At 43.4% G+C, this 22,266-nt stretch overlaps 3 protein-coding genes across 4 annotated transcripts; all 3 read left to right on the plus strand.

Moving 5' to 3' along the window:
* Positions 1-120: 120 nt before the first annotated feature.
* On the plus strand, positions 121-9,291 carry LOC118384333 (heterogeneous nuclear ribonucleoprotein L-like). Of its 2 annotated transcripts, XM_035770760.2 has the most exons (14): positions 122-384; positions 2,397-2,515; positions 2,960-3,197; positions 3,290-3,375; positions 3,751-3,847; positions 3,951-4,023; positions 6,701-6,736; positions 7,158-7,229; positions 7,533-7,804; positions 7,900-8,021; positions 8,168-8,369; positions 8,480-8,537; positions 8,627-8,734; positions 8,843-9,291. In XM_035770760.2, exons 1-14 carry the CDS (start codon positions 181-183, stop codon positions 8,899-8,901), a joined length of 1,746 nt encoding a protein of 581 aa, XP_035626653.1. In that variant the 5' UTR covers positions 122-180; the 3' UTR covers positions 8,902-9,291. The 2 variants fall into 2 exon arrangements, with proteins under 2 accessions (XP_035626669.1, XP_035626653.1); XM_035770776.2 differs by lacking the exon at positions 6,701-6,736 and having other exon boundaries at positions 121-384.
* A 2,849-nt stretch (positions 9,292-12,140) lies between these two features.
* Positions 12,141-14,433, plus strand: LOC118396304 (delta(3,5)-Delta(2,4)-dienoyl-CoA isomerase, mitochondrial-like; the record flags this gene model as incomplete). Its single annotated transcript, XM_035790419.2, has 5 exons — positions 12,141-12,176; positions 13,308-13,378; positions 13,505-13,576; positions 13,640-13,790; positions 14,067-14,433. Coding segments are annotated over 5 exons (435 nt in total), but the record flags the coding sequence as incomplete, so codon positions are not given.
* A 725-nt stretch (positions 14,434-15,158) lies between these two features.
* Positions 15,159-21,924, plus strand: LOC118396312 (thymus-specific serine protease). Its single transcript, XM_052519814.1, has 12 exons — positions 15,159-15,171; positions 16,737-16,912; positions 17,335-17,434; positions 17,648-17,777; positions 18,047-18,170; positions 18,252-18,329; positions 18,500-18,547; positions 18,710-18,994; positions 19,266-19,407; positions 20,549-20,728; positions 21,007-21,161; positions 21,450-21,924. Exons 1-12 carry the CDS (start codon positions 15,159-15,161, stop codon positions 21,507-21,509), a joined length of 1,491 nt encoding a protein of 496 aa, XP_052375774.1. The 3' UTR covers positions 21,510-21,924.
* The last annotated feature ends 342 nt before the right edge of the window (positions 21,925-22,266 follow it).

Genomic DNA, 22,266 nt, shown 5'->3' on the forward strand with positions numbered 1-22,266 from the left:
TGCTGATTAAAGTCCATTCTCAAAAAGCTGTAACCACCTAGATCACTCGCCTGAATTGAAAATGTATTTATTGTAGAAATAAAGGTTATCTTAACTTTATTTTTATTTTTTTTTACAGATAACAGATCAATACAGTAGTAGTGATTTGAGCTCTGACTAAATTAAATTGGTGATGGCGTTATGGACGTGGATTTTAGGCCAATTGGAAACCGCAGCGGACTCTTCAAGGCGGGCCCATGTGTGTCTTTTTCAATACTTTCCCGTCCATTTCATACGGTCGCTGCTACCAAAATTATTAACTGGGACATCATGGCTATGGCAGGCCGTTATTACGAAGGCGGCAGGGCAACAAAAAGACTAAAAACCAACGACGGAATGACAACGGTAAATAACGAATGCTGATTTCTGTGATATAACGAAATGCATTTAAGCACATGCATTGAAATGTACTCTAAATAACACAATCTCACATACTCATGACGCGGCTTTTGAAAAAATATATTGCACCCAGCAACGTTAGCTAGCTCGCCTTCCCTTGTTCCACGATGTTACTTTTTTTGTGAATTACCTTTCGTTCTGTTTTTATGTTTAGCTTAAATTGTCCATGGACTAAACATATCTCAATGTAGCTAGTTAGCTAACTGGCTAGCTAGTTCTGTTTTTCCAACAATTGTCTAGCTAACGTTAGCTGGCCTTTTTTCCGTTTGAATGAATGGGTGCCGTTCAGGCCACGCCACAAATCATACGGAAGCTAACGTTAGCTAGCGGTAGCGTTATTGCTTTGTTCTAGCTTAGCGGTGTCGTTTTGCAAGCAACGAACACGAGTGGGTGTGTTAAATTGAAATAAACCTAGTAAGATGCATTATTGACTCGTTCTTTGATGTATCCGGTAACTAGTTAGCGAGCTAATTAGTTTGCTACTTTACCCAGTCAAAATGTTAACATTCTCGAAATGCACCTTATCGGGGGCCATGTTCTCGTAATATTAGGGATAACAAAATACATTTCCTCACTAATATTCCCAACAGTTTAAGCTGAATTAGTTACCCCTACTTCATGACATTTCGTCTGGTAGTGTTAATCTTTCCCGCAAAGGTGAATAAAATAGAATGGATTGTAATTACACATTAATTGCTGTCCAACTCTATGATGAAGGAAGTTTGAACTCTACCAACGGAGTTTAGCAGAGCAGGCTTTGTGGAATTCAGCTCTGACTAAGTTTTTTAAAATTTATCTAACAAGGATAGTTAGTTAGTGGTGCAGCGGTCTAAGGCGCTTCATATCAGTGCTAGAGACGTCACTACAGACACCCTAGTTCGAATCCAAGCTGTATCACAACTGGCCGTGATTGGGAGGCCACAGGGCAGCGCATAATTGGCCCAGCGGCGTCCAGGTGTATGCATCATTCTTAAGAATGTGTGTTCTTAACTGGCTTGCCAAGTTAAATACCCCACCTCTTCAAGGAATACCTAGGATAGGGTAAGTAATCCTTCTCAACCCCCCTAAAAAGATTTAGATGCACTATTGTAAAGTGGCTGTTCCACTGGATGTCATAAGGTGTATGCACCAATTTGTAAGTCGCTCTGGATAAGAGCGTCTGCTAAATGACTTAAATGTAAATACAATAACTTATGTGTTTAGCCTCTGTGGTTGCGTGCCTTTGTCGAAATCCATACGTTAAAAAAATATCAAATAACGTAACAATCACCGGCTTTCGTTGAGATTCAATGGACACAGTCGGTGGTTGTATTTGGTTAACGTTTATTGGATTAGTATGGATTTCAGCACGCAACAGGGCATGGCTACCAGGTAAGCCTTTCATAGTTTTTATTTTTAAATATTGACCTTGGATGAATCAATGTAGTCGGTGCTGAATTATTATGCAAAGCCTGGTCTACTCAATTCATTTCACCGTGTAGTTGAGTTTAGTCAGCTAGTTACATACATTGGAGTCCTCAATTCTTATAAAGCATGCTATGAGCTAAACGGGAAACATGAGTTTATTGCTTGAATTATTTTTTTTTTAACTAGGCAAGTCAGCTAAGAAATAATTCTTATTTACAATGGCTGCCTCCTGCGGGGACAGGGGCTGGGATTAAAAATAAAATAAACATAGGACAAAACACACATCACGGCAAGACACCACAACACTACATAAAGAGAGACCTAAGAGGACAACAGCATGGCAGCAACACATGAACACAGCATGGTAGCAACACAACATGGCAGCATCATAATACATGGTACAAACACTATTAGACACAGTCAACAGCACAAAGGGACAAGAAGGCAGAGACAACAATGCATTGTGAGAAGCAGCCACAACTGTCAGTAATTGTCCATGATTGAGTCATTGAATGAAGAGATGGAGATAATGGGCCTGTTCTTTTTTGCAGGAGGGCTATGATGACCCACATAAGACCCTTCCTTCACCAGTTGTGCATGTGCGTGGCTTGGTGGACGGCATTACGGAGGCTGACCTTGTGGAGGCTCTGCAGGAGTTTGGAGCTATTAGGTGATGAATATGCACATTGAGTAACTGTCTGCTTAAAAAAATATCTGCATGTTTCTTCTTCACGACAATGGGGAAATGGCTCGGGCAGAAGCAGACTGGTACCCAGGCTACTTCACTTACAATGCACACATTTCACGGTCAAAATTTTGCTCCACATAATGCAACCATTTATAGTTGGTTACTGTTAAATCAGTGGTAGCTATCTTTACCTCAGAGGAGCTTCTGGGTGTGCAGGCTTGTGTTCTAACACAATTGATTCAGCTGATGTTCCCGATGAGCAACTAGAATCCCGGTGGGTGGGAGTGCTGAAACAAAAGCCAGCTCACCCAGAAGCACTCCAGGGGTGGCTAGGTCACCTCTGGTCTGTAAGCAACGCTAGTAAAGAAATGGTGTCCTCTTGACTTGGTTATGCGTCCTCCATTAATATAACTGTTTTGTTTACAGCTATGTGGTGGTTATGCCCAAGAAGCGTCAAGCCCTGGTTGAGTACGAGGATCTGAATGGGTCGTGTACTGCTGTGACGTATGCCAATGACAACCAGATCTACATTTCCGGGCACCCAGCCTTTGTCAACTACTCCACCAGCCAGAAGATCTCCCGGCCAGGCGACCCGGACGATTCTAGAAGTGTCAACAATGTGCTACTTCTCACCATCATGAACCCAATCTACCCCGTTACCACGGTAAAGTGCGGGCGACCTCTACCTAACCTGTTGATTCTGTTGTGCTGTGTACTTCAATATTATTTCTGATTATGTGAATTACTTGTCTACAGGATGTGCTCTACACGGTCTGCAATAACTGCGGCCCTGTCCAGAGGATTGTCATCTTCCGGAAGAATGGTGTTCAGGCCATGGTGGAATATCCTTTGCCCGAAATTGTTTGTTGTTGAAAATGTAGGTATTTTGTGAAACAGTTGCATGCTCTCTGGTAATCCTGGGTGAAACTAAAACTTCTGGAATTTTAAATTGACATACTGTCTCTACATACCATGTCAAGCCATCTGCATTCTGGAACATGTCATTTGTTTGTAGCACATACTGTATGTGATGATTGATAGACTATTTACCTGAATTCTTCATGTATATTTAATTATTAAATAATTAATTATTAGCACAAAGACTTGTAAACAAGGGCTTGTGCAATAAGCGCCGGAATTACCAGAACATGTTATGTCTGCGTGAGGTGCTGTTCTCAGAACTGTAGTCTGCATGTCCTTTCCTTGACTCCCAACACGTTTGATTCGGTGCAGAGTGCACAGAGGGCGAAGGCCTCCCTCAACGGGGCAGACATCTACTCTGGCTGCTGCACCCTGAAGATCGAATATGCCAAGGTAGAGGAACATGCACATCCATAGCGCTGAAGAGCTTCTAGTGTTCCATGAAATGGACTTTGAAAAATGCTTTGCTGGAATTAATTTGTATATTCTCCCACAGCCAACTCGTCTCAATGTGTTTAAGAATGACCAGGACACTTGGGACTACACCAACCCCAACCTGAGTGGTCAAGGTAACGCATACAGCCATCAGTGGTCCTTGCTGACACTACCAGCACCCTTACTGCCACTGTGGGGGAGGGAAGGGGGGCTTGGGTGGTAGACCTTCAGGGGTAATGCCACTGAGCACAGGAAGTGCTCTTTTAACCAGCTCAATATCCAACTCCTTCAAATGGTCGCAGGGCTGGGTTGGTATCTTTCTCACCAGCTGTAATATTGGTTTAGTGAATTACAGTTAACGCTTGTCTTGGGCTCCATTTCAGTGGCATTATAACTGAAGTGATGATACACTGTCCGTCGCACAGCTAGACACGCTAGGGATGAAAGGAGCAGCTGAATGGCCAGATATTCTTCACTCGAGACTAGTTATTGCTCAAGGCTTTTACTTGTACACCTATTTAGGAAAAATGCATGTAAAAAAGTGACCTCCTTAACCCAGTGCTATCAGATCTAATGGTAAGTGGGCACTGTGGGTACCAAATCAAGGTCCCGTGAGTTCTTGCATGCATCTTTTCTAGTTTGGCGATGATACACTTGCAACCGAAGCTTGGGAAAGTAATAAAACTACCTGACGAAGCAGTCGTTTTTTTTGCTCATTCATTGTGAGGGAAGGAAGCATTCTAGAATGTTGCTTGTAAATCTCACCACTGAGCCATTCATGTCGTACATTCTTGTCTGAATTTCTGCTTGGTGGCTTCTCAGCAGTGTCTGATACAGTGACATTATGCCTGTGTAAAAATATACTTATACATACTGAGTGATCTGTATTATTTTTGCCATGGCAACCAATCTCATGCACGGCCCATGGATACATCAAGTTGTAAGACTAGACAGCCTGAGCATAGATACCCACTTGAGTCTCTTGTGAAGCTGGGCCTACTGACAGCCAATTGCTAATTTCATTCCCAGTGCACTTGCCAATGTTTAGATCTGTTCATCTATACAGGCTACTTTAAGCATAGACTATACTGCAAAACAAAAGCCAGTCTAGCTTCTCGCCGGAACACCTTGGAGCAACACATTTCCATATATGCATCGGAGACACATTGTTGCCATCAACACTACTCTCAACACCACCTCAACCTCACCGCTCCTACGTCAATAAGGACACATCCACTTGCTACCGCATAGCTCCAAAGCCACGAAGACATCCCCTATACCTTTTCTATGGCATGACACATTTTCCATGGGGGGTTTGGTTGCTAGTACATTGGCAGTAAGCTGTGCTTTCCACACCCTTCCAGTTTTGAGACCCCAGCAAGACATGCCTGACACATTGAAACACGCCATCACCCAGATCTCACCTGCGAGTCATCACCTGATACACATCCACAGGAGACCCACCTTTACAAAGACAACATCCAGAGACCCGTAGTGACGAGCATGCTCACACAAACACAAAACAGATGAACCATACTGATACAAACCAGTTGCTCAAGACTACACAGCCCTGTCCTGTTCTCTGTACCTGCCTGTCTTTGGTGGTGCAGGTGGTTTTGCTCTCTTGTGCCCTGCTCCTGGTGTTTAACATATCAAACACTACTCAAAACCCTCCACCCCTGTTGCCGCACTGACTCCATAGATGATTCGCACCGTCACTGTCAGGCTGTAGCCAGTCACATGGGAAGGAATACAACAGACAACTGATGAAGACACTACAAACATGAACAAGCATACGCACATTCAGACAGGCCATATTTTTCTCCCCATTATATGCATACCTCATGGAGTCGGGTGTTCCGTTTTGCCTCTTCTCTTTCCCCCCTCCTTTCCTCCCTCTACTGTTCTTGCAACATGCATCCCTGTCTAGTTTCTCCATCTTTTTCTGAATGCAGCTCTTTTGTGGAAATTTGACCTTTTTTAGTACCTGTGTAACACCTTCCATGTGACGCAGGTCTGGAAATTTGCGCCTAATGAGGACCCAGGTCTGAAATGTGCCAAATGGCTGCTTTACGGCCTGCCATTGGCGTGTGTTCGATAAGACACTTGGAGAGTGGACCACCAACCACAATGGAAATTGCCACAAAAAAAGGGCAGAAATGCGACTAAGGTGGAAATGTTCATCCAAAGAAGAGTGGGGTGAAAGGATGAAATGAACACGGAGAGAAGTAATGGACCCACTGCCAAATAACAGCCTGTGTCTCCAGCCTCAATCTTTGTCCCCCAATATATCCATGCTGTAAGTAAACTGATCTCCAGTTTGTTACACAACACATGTTCCATTTTTTACACTCGGGATGTCTTCAAAAATATATTGTGATATTGTCGTCCTTGAAGGTATTTTTGTTATTTTTCTGTCTTTATATGGTGTTCCACTCCCCCTGTTCTCAGTGACACCATATTTCCCCTTGGAGGGGACTTGTGCTTTCCCTGTGGGCATTTTGTCCTCTGTTGAATGACTTGTCTGAATAAAGCTGGTGTTTGGGTGGCTCTCCACTAAGGGGCTATATGTAGCATTTTAATTTTTCGAGACTTGTAGGTAGAATTGAAATGTGACGTATTTGTATATCCTAGTTACGGTATGGAGATAATGGACTGAATGTATTAAAATAGTTTAAATAGTAGAATGTTGAAACGGTCCGATTTTAAGTGCACCAGTGATGCTTTTCTGAATTTTTATCAACTATCCATGTGGGTGAATGTGTTCAAATTGGCCTGAATTTAATGTGTATGAGATGTGTACCTGTACAGATGCAGAAGCTGATGGCAATGGGAGCAATGCTGGAGGTGTGTTTGCAGATTTCTGTTGGCTTCATTCTCACCCACCTCGTTCTCCCTTATACCATATGCTAAAACGTTTAAAATGGAGGATTTATCTAGAGTTCAGGATTGTTTACTTGTTAGCATTTGTTAATTCATTCTGAGCTGTAGTAATAAGTTTGTTGCTTTAACATTCATTTTGTCATAGAAACTTATCCAACCTTTGGCATCAAAATGCCATGACTGAAGCAGCAGTAGATATACTATGGAGATGTTTTTGTTCATTGGTTAGTGTGCTTTCTCTAGATGTGGAGGTCGTCTTGTGCTCTCCTTAATTCTAATTGAACATCCGCTACTGCGCTGCCTTGTCCTGTTTCTTTCCAAATGATCTATCGCTCTTCCTCCCCTCTTTTTCCTTCCTCTGCCTCCTGCCTTCATCACCTCTCAGAAGATGGGAGTGCCAACCCCAACAAGCGTGTGAGAGCGCCGGCTCTGCTGGGAGACCACCCTCCAGAGTACGGTAAGGCTTTAGGCCCAGGGGGGGTCGCACACGGGCTGGCCCTTTTTGTAGTGCTTTCCTCACCCTAAATTCACCTGCAAAGTGCAGGTGGTGGGTCAAAATGTATGACTAAAAATGGGTACCCCACAGTGGCAGCGAAGTGGTGTGGTACATTTTCTTAACTCACCTAATGGAATGTGCCAACCTTTAATCAAAACCAAATGTTTTCGCCATGGTGAAATTGACCACTTCTTTGGCATGTCTACCCTTTATCCCTATCAAGCCATGTTTCCTGTTTGAGCCTGTGGTCCCTTGTGTTCCCAGCTGGCGGTTACCATGGATATGACGAAAGCGGTTATGGTCCCCCGCCCCCCCCACACTACAGCGAGGGCCGTCGCATGGGTCCTCCCATGAGGGGACGAGGGGGGGCACACAGCTACGGTGGGGGTCCTGGCTACGGCCCTCCCCCTCCACCCCCCGGCGAGTACAGTGCCCACGCAGACTCCCCTGTAGTCATGGTCTACGGTCTGGAGCCTGCCAAGATGAATGCAGATAAGGTGTTCAACGTTTTCTGTCTCTATGGCAATGTGGAGCGGGTAAGTGTGGAGGGAAAGGAGGCAAGCCATATCAGTTATTTCCACAAGAGCCTGCTGGTATTGAGTGACTCCATATATCTGGTCCCCTACCTCAGGTGAAGTTTATGAAGAGTAAGCCAGGAGCAGCCATGGTGGAGATGGGAGACTGTTACGCTGTGGATCGGGCCATCACTCACCTCAACAACAACTTCCTGTTTGGACAGAAGCTCAACGTCTGGTAAGATGTATATCTGAAATGCCTGTTCATTCAGTGACTTGTCATGTAAAGATAGTGCTTAATCGTATTCGCTGCCTCTTGCCATAATAAGTGACTGTTCTGTGAGGCTTGTACAAGTTCTGTCTCATGCTCTTTTCCCTTTGTAGTGTGTCTAAGCAGCAGGCCATCATGCCCGGTCAGTCTTACGAGCTGGAGGACGGCAGCACCAGCTTTAAGGATTTCCACGGCTCCCGCAACAACCGCTTCACCTCCCCAGAACAGGCTGCCAAGAACCGCATTCAGCACCCCAGCAGTGTCCTGCACTTCTTCAACGCCCAGCCAGACTCGTCCGTAGAGATTTTCACTCAGGTGAGTCCCAAAGCATGCTGATGAACCATTGTATGTAGGGAGCAGTGAAATAAAGACCCAATGTGCCTACAAAACAAATCATCAATTGACTGCTGCCTTGTTGTTTTCAGATCTGTGAAGAGGTTTCTGTCAAAGTCCCTGCAAACATCAAACTTTTCACAGGAAAGAGTAAGTGTACATTTTAATGTCATTTTGAAACCACATACTATTTGGTATGCATGACAGTGGCGCTAAACTGAGTTGGGCTGTCTTATTAGGTGCAGGTCCAGGTGAACGCAGCTCTTCAGGGCTGTTGGAGTGGGAGTCGATCAACGACGCCATGGAGGCCTTGTCCATGATAAACCACTACCAGATGAAGAACGCAAGTAAGTGTTTAAGCACTAAGCCTATATATAAAATAATTTCACTGTTTACTCAAATGGTGTAGGGTGGTGATTGCTGTTTTCTAATAGCTTCCGTCTTTGTCTCTTCAGCTGGCCCGTACCCATACACCCTCAAGCTGTGCTTTTCTACCGCTCAGCATGCAACCTAAACAGCCACCACAATCATGGACAATGTTCCACATCAAACCATCGTCCCAACAGTCTTCACCCCTATTTTGACCATGTCTGTTTTAGGCAGTTAATGAGTTTGTCCGCAGTCATATCGGTTTGTCCTTGATATTGAGCTCATAAAAGCGAGTTGTGTGAACTGGTAAAGTAGATTGTTTTTATTCCTGAAGGATGAAATATGGAAAGGCTTTTGTATAAGTATTGTTTTGCATCTTTTATTACTCCGTGTGTTTTTTTGTTTTATCTCTTCCTGCTCAGTACCATGCCTCTACAAGTCTGTATTTGGAGGAAGGGGTGTTTTATTTGGTTGGAAAACATCAATTTCAAGAAATGTATCTTTTGAGAGCCCTCAATAAAGGAACTTTATTCCAGATTGCCAGTAAACAATTTGGTTGTTCAATTATACTACTAACTATTGTAAGAATTCTAACGTTATCCTGTATTTGTTCTGTTAAATTATTTCCCCAATAATTGGATAGAAACGCTAATCTATCCTGCCCCATTGAATGCTTTTTTTTAAGCCTTCCTCCATCCCGTAACTCAAATGTTACGGCGCTTAGAATAATGGAACATATATTGAGATTGTCGTATTTACAGCATGGGTTTTTTGTTCACAGTAATAGTGAACACCGTTGTCTGCTTTCCTGTATATTTTGTTGCATTAGGCTAGCTGTGAACAACAATACTTGACAGCCAGTTAGTTAGCTGCCGTACTACAACTGACAAGTCACGTTAGACCGACTGCGCCTTTCGTTTGTTTCCTTACTCTCGTTGATTTAGTCAAATGGCAATACCATTATTTAACCGATCAGCGCTCATGAAAAGTAAGTGTACAGGATTGAGTGTAAGATGCATGGTGTTGTCCGCTCTAAAACGTCGCTAACTTTAGCTAAATGTATGTTTTGTGCACAGGTCGCATCCATCCAATTAACAAGACTAGCCACCTGACATCAAAGTCATTGGCAACACAAGTATTGGAGATCTCTAGCTAGCTACTGTAGTTAACTAATTTGGCTATAGATTATTACTTAATGTAAACACTTGGCTAAATTGCTACCTAATACTAAACTGTGTTTGGTTAGCGTCTTGGCTAAGTAGGTGAAAGTTGAATAACATGCAACACTATTCTGTATAGGGGTGGTTAAGCAGGTCTTAGGTCAAAAACAGTGCAAATAACTATTACTTGAACTATGTTGCTCTAATTCAATTAATCTTTCTTAGAATACAAATGAAATACAATCAACCCTGTTCCCTACCTTTCATTTGGGTGCTGATCATCAGACAGGAGTCTGTGGCTACCTGGTCTCAGTGCTGTATGGGCCTTTTACCACCCTGTCTGTTAGTCCACCTGCCACAGCTGTCACTCACGTAGAGCTGCACCGACCAGAGAAACGCAATGCCACCTATATAAAGCCTTCTGGAGGTAACACCTGGCCCAAACACCACTACTTGAACACAGCTGAAGCGTTCCTGTTTCTAGTTGTAATTTTGTGTAATCCAGCATTACAGCACTGTGTTAATGAATTGATGTGAATCCTATATTTCTTAAATGTATTTTCTCTCAGAGAAATGGTGGATTGCTTTACACAGATACCTGAGGGATCTCCTCCCAGACCCGGACTAAAGCATCCGCCAACTCCTGGACAGTCTGTGGTGCAATTGGTGGATGGAGCGAGACATGTCCCAGATGTGCTCAATTTGATTCAGGTCTGGGGAAAGGGTGGGCCAGTCCATAGCATCAATGCCTTCCTCTTGCAGGAACTGCTGACATACTCCAGCCACGTGAGGTCTAGCATTGTCTTGCATTAGGAGGAACCCAGGGCCAACCGCACCAGCATATGATCTCACAAGGGGTCTGAGGATCTCATCTCGATACCTAATGGCAGTCAGGCTACCTCTGGTGAGCACATGGAGGGCTGTGAGGCACCCCAAAGAAATGCCACCCCACACCATGACTGACCCACCGCCAAACCGGTCATGCTGGAGGATGTTGCAGGCAGCAGAACGTTCTCCACGGCGTCTCCAGACTCTGTCAGGTCTGTCACATGTGCTCAGTGTGAACCTGTTTTCATCTGTGAAGAGCGCAGGGTGCCAGTGGCAAATTTGCCAATCTTGGTGTTCTCTGGCAAATGCCAAACGTCCTGCACGGTGTTGGGCTGTAAGCACAACCCCCACCTGTGGACGTCGGGCCCTCATACCACCCTCTCATGGAGTCTGTTTCTGACCGTTTGAGCAGACAAATGCACATGTGTGGCCTGCTGGAGGTCATTTTGCAGGGCTCTGGCAGTGCTCCTCCTGCTCCTCCTTGCACAAAGGTGGAGGTAGCGGTCCTGCTACTGGGTTGTTGCGCTCCTACGGCCTCCTTCACGTCTCCTGATGCACTGGCCTGTCTCCTGGTAGCGCCTCCATGCTCTGGACACTACGCTGACAGACACAGCAAACCTTCTTGCCACAGCTCGCATTGATGTGCCACCCTGGATGAGCTGCACTACCTGAGCCACTTGTGTGGGTTGTAGACTCCGTCTCATGCTACCACTAAAGTGAAAGCACCGCCAGCATTCAAAAGTGACCAAAACATCAACCAGGAAGCATAGGAACTGAGAAGTGGAGAAGCATGTGAAATATATTGTCAATCAGTGTTGCTTCCTAAGTGGATAGTTTGATTTCACAGAAGTGTGATTAACTTGGAGTTACATTGTGTTGTTTAAGTGTTCCCTTTATTTTTTTGAGCAGTGTATATATTTCGGATTATGACTGCGTGTAGGCGTTGACTTCATGGACATGGCCAGTGAAGTCTTACAGCCTGAGGGGGACGACATGGCCAGGACTTCCTGGAACATGTGACGCATCATCGCCATGTACCAGGAAACCTTCACCCTCATTGAGAAGGTCAATATGAACTCGTGAAATACTTACTCATGTACAATATGTTAGGGATTGATGGTGGACAAGTAGGCAAATGCATTCTCTCTCTTTTCCACCATCCCCTTTCTTGTAGTGTCCAAAGCCTGTGGTTGTGGCAGTGCAGGGAGCTTGTGTTGGAGGTGAGCTTTGGGGGTGTATTACTGATTTGCTTGTGACCGTGAAGTCTTGCAAAAGCTTTCATATATTATTCATTCTTTCAAAATGTGATTCTCTTCTCTCGTGAAGGTGTTCTGCAATAAAACTGTAACGGCTTGTCCTGCTTTAACGTGTGTTCCGTTAGGAGTGGATCTGATCACATCTGATCTCTCAGGATGCCTGGTTTCAGGTGAAGGTAAGTGGTCTTAAATATCCCCAATGATCAACTCCATGAGGACCGGGGGACATCTAAAGGCCTGTACAGACTGTACGTCGGATGCAGCCTTTTACGATTATCACGTCCCACTGCGATGTATCCAAATTAGTCTTTGTATCAAACTGGCCAGATTGAACAATTTGCTTCAATTGTCTTCATTCTGCGATTGGTTTGCGAGGCTATGTCAGCCGACATCAACTGCAGCTGTGTATTTAATCTGCACATGTGCCTGCAGCGCAAGCCTAACTATGCTTATGTGCAGAAAACTTAAAGTAGGTGTCTTAGAAATAGTTTTCACATACAAACTTTATATGACCGAACTCTGAATCAAATACGCTTCCCCAAAATAACAATGTCACTGTGGTAGAATGTTTATTTTGATTGCCGATTTTGAGCATTTATCAAAATCCCATCAGGTTACCTGATTTCAAATGTCATGTAAACCAGATTATTAGGGAAATTGCTCTTCTTGCACAGCATGTAAATGTTTACATCAAACTATTATATTAATCTGGCTATTCACTCGTATTATTGGGTGCACACTCAGTGTTCCTATTGGTCAATCACCACGATCGGCTCGTAACATCAGCCACACTACATGATAAAGGCAAAACAAATCTGACACTGCCAGAACTTTGTCGGACCGCATCAGTGGATGCTGCTGAGGGGAGGACGGCTCATAATGGCCGGAATGAGGTGAACGGAATAGTATCAAACATGTTTTTGTGTGTTTGATTCCATTCACTCCATTTCAGCCATTATTTTGAGCAGTCCTCCCCTCAGCAGCCTCCGCTGGACCGCACGTAGTGGTACTTAATCGGCAGACCTAGACCCTGTCACACCCAACGAGCCGAGACGTCCAACAATCGTTTACGACCTAAGAAGAATTTGCCCATGACGTGGACAGTTTGTCTGGGACTGCAAAATCGCTGCATAAAAGGGCTAAAATCGCACCGTCTACAATGGCCCACACTGGTAGCTGCTTTCATGTGTTTTCTGTAGCAGCCCCCAGGGGAACTCATAGTAAAGGATCAGCAGAATAATGAGAAATGTACATGTGCGTTCTGCATTGTATCTCTGAGTGATGTGAAAGGTCTGCCTCTCTTATAGGAAGTGGATATTGGCCTAGCAGCTGACGTTGGCACTCTGCAGCGCCTACCTAAAGTCATTGGGAGCCGCAGGTAAGAGCAAGCATTTGATATGCTTTCATTACAACACAATGCTGCGTGGTAGTCCCTTAGCTTGCATACATACACCCAGGAACACTGAGTGCTGCCAAGTATTGTATAATCTTCCTGCCTCTCCAGCCTGGTGAATGAGTTGGCTCTGACAGTGAAGAAGATGTACGCTGATGAGGCCAAGGAAAGTGGATTAGTCAGGTATGGATACAGGTTGCGTATGCGTGTTGGTTTTGTGTATTCATACACTCTTTCCCTGTGTAGCTGCGTATTTCCGGACAAGGAGGCGATGATGGCTGGAGCTCTGGAGATGGCAGGGGAGATAGCAGGCCGCAGCCCTGTGGCTGTCCAGGGAACCAAGGTCAACCTGATCTACTCCAGAGACCACAGTGTGGCAGAGGGCCTGAACTACATGGTGAGGCTCAATACTACAAGGATGCTCACAACACCACACACATCAGCGCGGCAACAACACAGGCTAACAAAAACACAAACCCATATAACCATGGGTCTCTTAAACAAGTGTAGTTTTCTGATAAGGTGGGTGGGTAATTGTATCCTACCAGGGGGCATATTTTATAAAGTAGATATCATTGGAAGACCAAAATCTGACATGTAAAAAAATAAAAATAAAATTGAATGAATTATTCACTGAAACAAGAGTTCAGTCTCTCTTTCCTTCGGTCTTCAGGCAACATGGAACATGAGCATGCTGCAGACGGAGGATGTCATGAAGTCAGCTGAGGCCTCCATGGACAAGAAGAGTCCTAAAACAATAACTTTTTCCAGGCTCTGAAGCTGAGCTGCAGAAAGAGGCCGGAGTTCAACTTTTCTTAGCCGATGGAAAGTCAGGGGGAGAAGGGGAATGGATGGAGGGGTGGTGTAGAAAGTTAAATTAAAGGAATTCCTTTATCTACTTAACCAGAGTCAAATGAACTAGTGTTACCATTGTTATGTCTCTGCGTCCAGTATACTGGAAGTTAGATGTAGTTTGGGGCGTTTGATAAAGGGGCATTGCCAAAATGATCAACTATCAATTTATAAACAAATGTAAAAATTATCTCTTTTGCCTCCTGACTGCATATGTTTGTGTGTTGGTGCCTTTTTGTCTGTATGAATCACCCAAAGCAGAGCTGTCTGTAAAGATGTGTTATTGTCCTCTCTTGCTGGCTCTGCATGCAGGATTCAGGTTGGATACTCTACCAACCACCCTCACACTATTGTAAATGTACATAAATGATAGCATCATAAAAATATAAATTAACTGAGCCAATGTGCCCTGTTTCTACATGTTAAGTATTTGTGCTGAGTTTTAGGCATTGAGCATACAATTCAAAACCTAAATATGAAACTTAAGCACCTTTCACCAAGCAAATGCTCATAGCGTCGCGTTCCAGTTTGGACCACTGCCACCGTTGGAGGAGATATGCCTATTGCCCAGACTCACTTGCCGCGTCTTCATTACGCTCAATTGCCAACTTGTTGACTATAAATACGCACAGTGGGCATCAGGGGAGCCCTGGGGTGGGTGGATTAAAAACTTTGGTCACGCCTTAAAAGCAGAAATTCTCCTTGCATTGAGACGGCAAGGTGGTCTGACCATAGTGTAGACCTATATTAGTAGGTCAGAGGTCGTAGTTGGAGGCCTGAAGATGCTTTTGTCTCCCAGCCGTTGTATCATCCTTCTTCTCCTTATCAACTCCGTCTATTCTGGTACGTTAACGATCCATAATGACCTGAGCATTTAACAAAACAAAAAAAATTAAATGATCAGATTCATAAGATGGCAAAGTGGGGTAGGTTGATGAACCCTTGTTTCTAGGAAACTATACACAAAATTAATAATTTAAACAAATATTTAGGAAGATGACATTTCATGAAGAAACCACATGGAACAAGTTGGGTTTAAAAAAACTGTTTTTCACCAAGTTAAAGTATTGTGTTAGAGGTTTCATGATGCTTGTATTGAAACAAAAGTCGATCATTTTAATATTGTTTATACATCAGTTGTGGTCTCTTAAAGCTTCAATATTAGGTCCTACACTTAGCATGAAAGTGCATCCTTGTATCTCTATGGACTAATATAATATACACTTTGGTCAAATATAATTTTTATGTATAGGCCTATAGTTTTAAATATTGAGGTGAATCCATAAAATTGTGTTCAGAGAAACGAAATTGGCTGATGTATAGGCTATAATTAGATAATTATGCAAAATGCTAATTAGAATTATATCTGGAAAAGGTGATTATGTTCCTGACTACATGGTTTATTATTACTTTAAGTATGTATTGAATTATAATAAAATGAAAATAAAATAAACATGGGATTGGCTGTCGAATATGAATTAGATCGATAAGAGGGTGGCAGAGGATTATACCTAATGAGCAAAAGCGATGTGCTGAGGCCATCGGAATGAATACAAAATTGTATCCAATCGTAAAAAGATCCGTGACACGTTGGGACAGCAATTTTTGTAGAACGAAATGTGAAAGATAATTGTAGTAATTGTTATGGAGTGGAATATGTGCACATTCTGATTTTCAAGTCTCAGGAGGCTCTCGTGGTTTGACCAACAACTACGCGCGTAATTTAGCTCTATATGCGTCTTTACGCGCAACTACAAACGATTGATCTAATCTTATTATCTCTATCTTTGCCCGTCCTGCGTCCCTCTCGTCTTTTGCAGTGATGTAAAGTACTTAAGTAAAAATACTTTAAAGTACTACTTAAGTAGTTTTTGGGGGTGTCTATACTTTACTATTTATATTTTTGACAACTTTCCTTTTACTTCACTACATTCCCAAAGAAAATACTGTACTTTTTACTCCATACATTTTCCCTGACAACCCAAATAACTCATTATATTTTGAATGCTTAGCAGGACAGGAAAAGTGTGAAATTCACGCACTTATCAAGAGAACACGTGGTTACCAGTACTGTCTATGGCCTGACGGACTCACTAAACACAAATGCATCTTTTGTAAATAATGTCTCAGTGTTGGAGTCTGCCCCTGGCTATCCGTACATTTTAAAAACAAGAACATGGCGCCGTCCGATTTTGCTTAATATAAGACATTTGAAATGATTTATACTTTTACTTTTGATATTTAAGTATATTTGAGCAATTAAATGTACTTTTGATACTTAAGTATATTTTAACAATTAAATTGACTTTTGATACTTAAGTATATTTAAAACCAAATGCTTTTAAACTTTTACTCAAGTAGTATTTTACTGGGTGACTTTTACTTGAGTAAATTTCTATTAAGGTATCTAAACTTGACTCAAGTATGACAATTGGGTACTTTTTCCACCACTGGTCTTTTGATATGTCATATCACATTTTATATTTCATAGGACGAGTTCTGAGGAAGATTAAGGAGCGCGTGCGTAAAATTCAGTATGAAAAAGCGAAGAAGAATGTGCTGATGAGCGCAGTCAACGGGCATAAACCCATATGCGAAGTGAGAGACGGGAAAATTCACCAACCCCTGGACCACTTCGACAGTCAAAACGATGAAACCTTTCCTCAGGTGACCCACCATCGAAACATGCACCGACAGTGAGGTTAAAAAGTATTTGTACAGTGACATATTTTTTGTTGTTTTGGCTCTGTTCTCCAGCACATTTGATTTTAAATGGTACAAAGACTATGAGGTCAACATGCAGACTGTCAGCTTTCATTTGAGGGTATTTTCATCCATAGGGTGACACCACTTTTTGTACATAGCCCCCCCATTTTAGGGAACCAAAAGTATTAGGACACATTCACTTATATGTGTATTTAAATATTCAAAATTGTAGTATTTTTGTGTCATTCCTAGCATGCAATGACTACAGCTTGTGACTAGAAACTTGTTGAATGCATTTGCAGTTTGTTTTGTTGTTCTCTTATTCTCTCGCTTCCTCTCCCTTTCTCTCACCCTCTCTCTCTCTCTCTCTCTCTCTCTCTCAGAGGTTTTTAGTGAATGAAGCCTATTGGGAGCGTCCTCATGGCCCAGTGTTCCTGTTCATCGGAGGGGAGGGCCCCATCTCTGAATTCGATGTGCTGGCAGGTAAACACAAATCTCCCCCGTCACGCTCTTAAGTGAAAAGAAAGTGGAAATGCATTGACACGATAAGTTAGGCTTACATAGGTGTTATGAATATGATACTTGTATTTAGTTACAAGTCAATGCCTGTTCTTTGGTTTTTGTCTTGTTGATACCTCTACCAACTCTTAACCTCCCCCTTTTTCTCCCCTGCTCTTGCTTTGTGTGTATCTGTAGGCCACCATGTGGACATGGCTGAGGAGCACGGGGCCCTGCTTGTGGCCCTGGAGCATCGTTTCTACGGCGAGAGCATCAACAAAGACGGCCTGGAGACTGAGAACCTGGGAGACCTGTCCAGCCAGCAGGCGTGAGTACTGGTGGGAGGAGGGAGTTAATGTGATGACGTTGAATCAATGTGGAAAACTGATTGGATTTGCAAAAAGTCATCAATGTGAGGTAATTTTGCATTTCTTTTTCACCCACCTTAGAACCTAAATCCAATGAATTTTTGGGGGATTTCATGTTGAATTCACATTAGTTGACAACTCAACCAAATGTAAATGCTGAGCGCTTTTGAGTGTGCTTGAATTGGGCAGAGATTAAATGTCATTTTCTCTGCCATCTCTTGGTTTCCAGTCTCGCCGACGTCGCAGAATTCCATCAATACATCAGCGATCGCTTTGACCTCTCCGACAAGAATACCTGGATCAGCTTCGGAGGTTCCTATGCTGGGGCCTTGTCTGCCTGGCTCAGGGGAAAGGTCTTTATTTATACTTAGGACTGGACAGCAGTGTTACATGGTAATAATAGTAAATCATGTTCTCTGTTCCTGCTCTTCCAGTTCCCCCACCTGGTCTACGGTGCTGTGGCCTCCTCCGCTCCTGTCAAAGCCAAACTGGACTATTCCGCCTTCAACAAAGTAAAGATCTCATCATTAGTACTACTTGTAGTAGTAGTATTGGTACCAGTAGTAATAATAGTAATAGTAGTAGTAGTAGACATACTAGTAACTGTTAATAGCATGGTAGATGTGATGTTCAGCTGTACAGACAAACGGTGGAAACAAACCGTGGTGTTGCTCTCTTCTAGGTGGTGGGTCTAAGTCTTGCAGACGAGGACGTTGGAGGTTCAGATAAGGTTTGAGAACATTTACAGTAGATGTGGGCGCTTGAAATCATGTGTTGGAGTGTCTGACTGTATGAGTCTTCTGCTTTGTGATTTGACTCTCTCTGTCTCCTTGTTACTGTCTCTCTCTCTCCGCTGTCTCTCCACCCCCCTCTTTCTCGCTCTCTCCTTCAGTGTGTTGGGGATATCTGGGAGGCCTTTGCTGCCGTGGAGGCCGCCCTGTTTGCGGGGAACGCCACTGAGGTTGGGAAGGACTTTGGGTGCTGTGAGACTCCTGAGGATCTGGAGGACCAGATTGAGCTGATGCAGAGCCTGGCTGACATCGTCATGGGAACTGTGGCGTACAACGAGGAGGGGGGCATCCTGACTATTGAGGAGCTCTGTGACATCATGACCAATGAGACAGAGACCTTCGATTCGGAGACTGAGGCCTACGACCGGCTGATCAAACTGGTGCAGGTACACACACACACACACACACACACACACACACACACACACACACACACACACACACACACACACACACACACACACACACACACACACACACACACACACACACACACACACACACACACACAGCCCCACAGTGACAATTCTTTGATTAACCAGCAGAGGGCTGTATTGAGCTACAGTTGTGCATCCCCATGCCTTGACTGATGCAGAACAGTCAGAACACTGTTACTGTGTTTGTGTGCATGCATATTTATGTGTGTGCATTTATTAGATAGACCGTGCCACTGGCGAGGAGCCCTGTCTGGATGCGTCCCACAAGCAGACCATCAAGGACTTGAGTGACACCAATCTGGACTCTGCCTACAATGGAGAGAGACAGTGGTACTACCAGACCTGCACCGAGTTCGGCTTCTGTGAGTAACACTCCACCACACAACACCGTCAGTCCTAGAGGAGAAACAGTGAGGTCTGAAATTATTCATGCCTTTTGATAAAGAGGAACAATAATGACCACATAAAATAAATAATTCAGTATATTGTATGCAACAAAAAAAGGGAAATTATATTATTTTATACAAAAACAATTGCTCAAGAGAAAGAGATTCTGTGTACCAAGTAATGCATTTTTTTTCTCCAGAAGGTAGGGGTCTAAATGATTCACACCCCTAAAAATTCTTATAGATAAACTAGTCAAATGTTTAGTATTTGGTCGCATATCCCTAGCACGCAGTGCCTACATCAAGCTTGTGACTCTACAAACTTGTTGGATGTATTTTCAGTTTGTTCTGGTTGTTTCAGATTATTTTGTGCCCTATAGAAATGAATGGTAAATAATATCTTGTGTCATTTTGGAGTCACTTTATTATAAATAAGCATAGATAATAAGAATATTTCTAAACACATCTACAGTAATGTGGATGCTACCATGATTAGGGATAATTCTGAATGAATAATGATGATTGAGAACGTTACAGAGGGTCAAAGATCATACCCCCAAGTCATGCTAACCTCCCCTGTTATTGGGAGCATCCACATTACTGTAGAAGCATTTCGCTACACTCGCATTAACATCTGCTAACCATGTGTATGTGACCAATAAAATATGATTTAATATGGGACCAAATACTATTAGTGTAAAATAATATAATTTCCCCATATTTTTTTGTAGCATATCTCAGTATTTGAATAATTTATTGCTCACCTTTATCAAGGATGTCAATCATTTTGAACCCCACTACATTTACCAAGCTCAACTCCTCTAGTATAACTGCTTCAGTCAGGGAGTTGACTGCTCACGCCACTGGAGGGTAAAGAAAAACAGGTCTAGAGTTCATTTCCCCCTAAAGCAGCACCTTCATAAGCCCAGTGCATTAACACCAGCTGTACAAAGCTCCCACTCTTTAGTACCGTATCACTCATTATATGATCAGTATTACTATATGCCCATAGCCACTCAGCTGTATCTCACATTACAGAAATAGAACTACCGATCATCATTCAATAGGAATTCATTGTATTTCTATGGCTTACCTCATCATTGTTTGGTTGTGACAGTCCAGACGTGTGAGGACGCCAGCTGTCCCTTCTCCCGCATGCTGACCCTGCAGGCTCAGACTGACCTGTGTCCTGAGGTGTTCAACATCCCCCAGCACAGTCTGCCCGGACACATCGCCTTCACCAACAAGTACTATGGAGGAGACCACCCCGACACCGACAGGGTGCTCTATGTCAACGGTGAGCAGAGACTTCACAGATAGATACAGTAGATAGGCGATGCCTAGTCAGCTGCACAACTGAATGAATTCAGCTGAAATGTGTATTCAGTATTTAAACCCAACCCCTCTGAATCAGAGAGGTGCGGGGGGGGGGCATCAATGGAAAGGGATCAAAAACACCAAGCATATGGAAGCAACAATGAGCACACCCTCCTATAGCTCCTCCCACCAACCTCCTCTGTGTGACAGTCAGTATATGACCTGTCCTTCTGGTCTGTGACCTGTGACCTCTGTCAGGTGACATTGACCCCTGGCACGAGCTCAGCGTCCTGGAAGAGGACTTGGACAAGGAGGACAAAGACATGACCATCCTCATCGAGGGCACCGCCCACTGTGCCGACATGAACCCAGATGGCGTCGCAGACCGCCCCGCCCTGAAACAGGCACGCAAGGTACGGCACAAGGCAGGCTAGACAACACTAAATTGATGTAACTGAGAGAGACACTGACTGTGAGCTTTGGCAGCACTTGAAGAAAATGTATGCTTCAGAACTGTACAGTGTGTCTCAATTGAACACTTTGGGCCGGTTTCCCAAAAACAAAAAAGCATGGTCAATGGTCAATAGCTTTTTAGTCAAGGACTAATCTTAATCTGTGTCCAGGAAACTGCCCCATAGTCTATATTATTTGAAAACTTCTCTTCCCCTCATCCTGCTCTGTCTTTTGTCTCTGTTTGTCAGGCCATTGAGAGGAAGGTTGCCAAGTGGCTGAAGGAAGCTGCCTGGAAGCTTGTGGGCTGATGGACCCAACGGCAGGTCCCCTGATCATCTGACTGTCATGACCATCACTCAGCCCATCAAACTGATCTGACCTGGTTGTACTGCGGTGACCCCTCCTCCTCTTCCTGTAGCTCCGTGCTCATATTATACATGTACCATTACTATAACCACAACTATGGCCCCTACAGCAAATAATTTTATGTGTGTGTGTGCATGTGCTTGTTTGTGCATGGCAAACTTTGGGCAGTGAATCACATGGTCCTGTTTCTTGAGCCCATCTCTTCATGTTTATTCCCATGATGATCACATGACCATTGGGTCAGGCCCTCTAAGGTTATTCTGGTGGTTTTTCTAATGTTTTTCTAGTGTTTTTCTTCAGTTTTATAGTTTGCTTGAATTCACTCCAGTATATAAGTTTCAGGGCAGGTGTTTTGAGCCCCACATCTTTAGCTAAAAAATAATAAGTTGTATTTGTATTTTTTGGACTTATTAATTTTTTTATTTTGGCATTAATACGTGTTATATATCAGTGCTAACAATATAAAAATATATATATAAATTATTGAGTTAATAAAGCAGCACACAAACATGGTCACTATTTTGTTTTCTTGAGTAAATGCAGGTGTTTCAGCCTAGCTCAGTGCTTTCTGTGGTGGTGTGGCAAGCCAGAATAAAATACAGAGCGTTGCGCTGCGATTGGCTCAGTGTTCTGTCACTCCTGAGGACACTGCGTCACTGCCTAGTCTAAGGGTAGACCTGACGTCATCATGATTGAACC

This window comes from Oncorhynchus keta, chromosome 1, assembly GCF_023373465.1.
Source record: "Oncorhynchus keta strain PuntledgeMale-10-30-2019 chromosome 1, Oket_V2, whole genome shotgun sequence".
NCBI classification, from domain to species: domain Eukaryota; kingdom Metazoa; phylum Chordata; class Actinopteri; order Salmoniformes; family Salmonidae; genus Oncorhynchus; species Oncorhynchus keta.

Bases quoted from the DNA above. Each gene is read 5' to 3' on its own strand.
- LOC118396312 (XM_052519814.1), top strand. The intron at 17,778-18,046 runs GTGAGTACTGGT...CTTGGTTTCCAG, and splicing joins GACCTGTCCAGCCAGCAGGC to TCTCGCCGACGTCGCAGAAT. The intron at 18,548-18,709 runs GTTTGAGAACAT...TCTCTCCTTCAG, and splicing joins ACGTTGGAGGTTCAGATAAG to TGTGTTGGGGATATCTGGGA.
- LOC118384333 (XM_035770760.2), top strand. From the start codon at position 181: ATGGACGTGGATTTTAGGCCAATTGGAAACCGCAGCGGACTCTTCAAG. The intron at 2,516-2,959 runs GTGATGAATATG...TTTTGTTTACAG, and splicing joins CAGGAGTTTGGAGCTATTAG to CTATGTGGTGGTTATGCCCA. The intron at 7,230-7,532 runs GTAAGGCTTTAG...TTGTGTTCCCAG, and splicing joins AGACCACCCTCCAGAGTACG to CTGGCGGTTACCATGGATAT.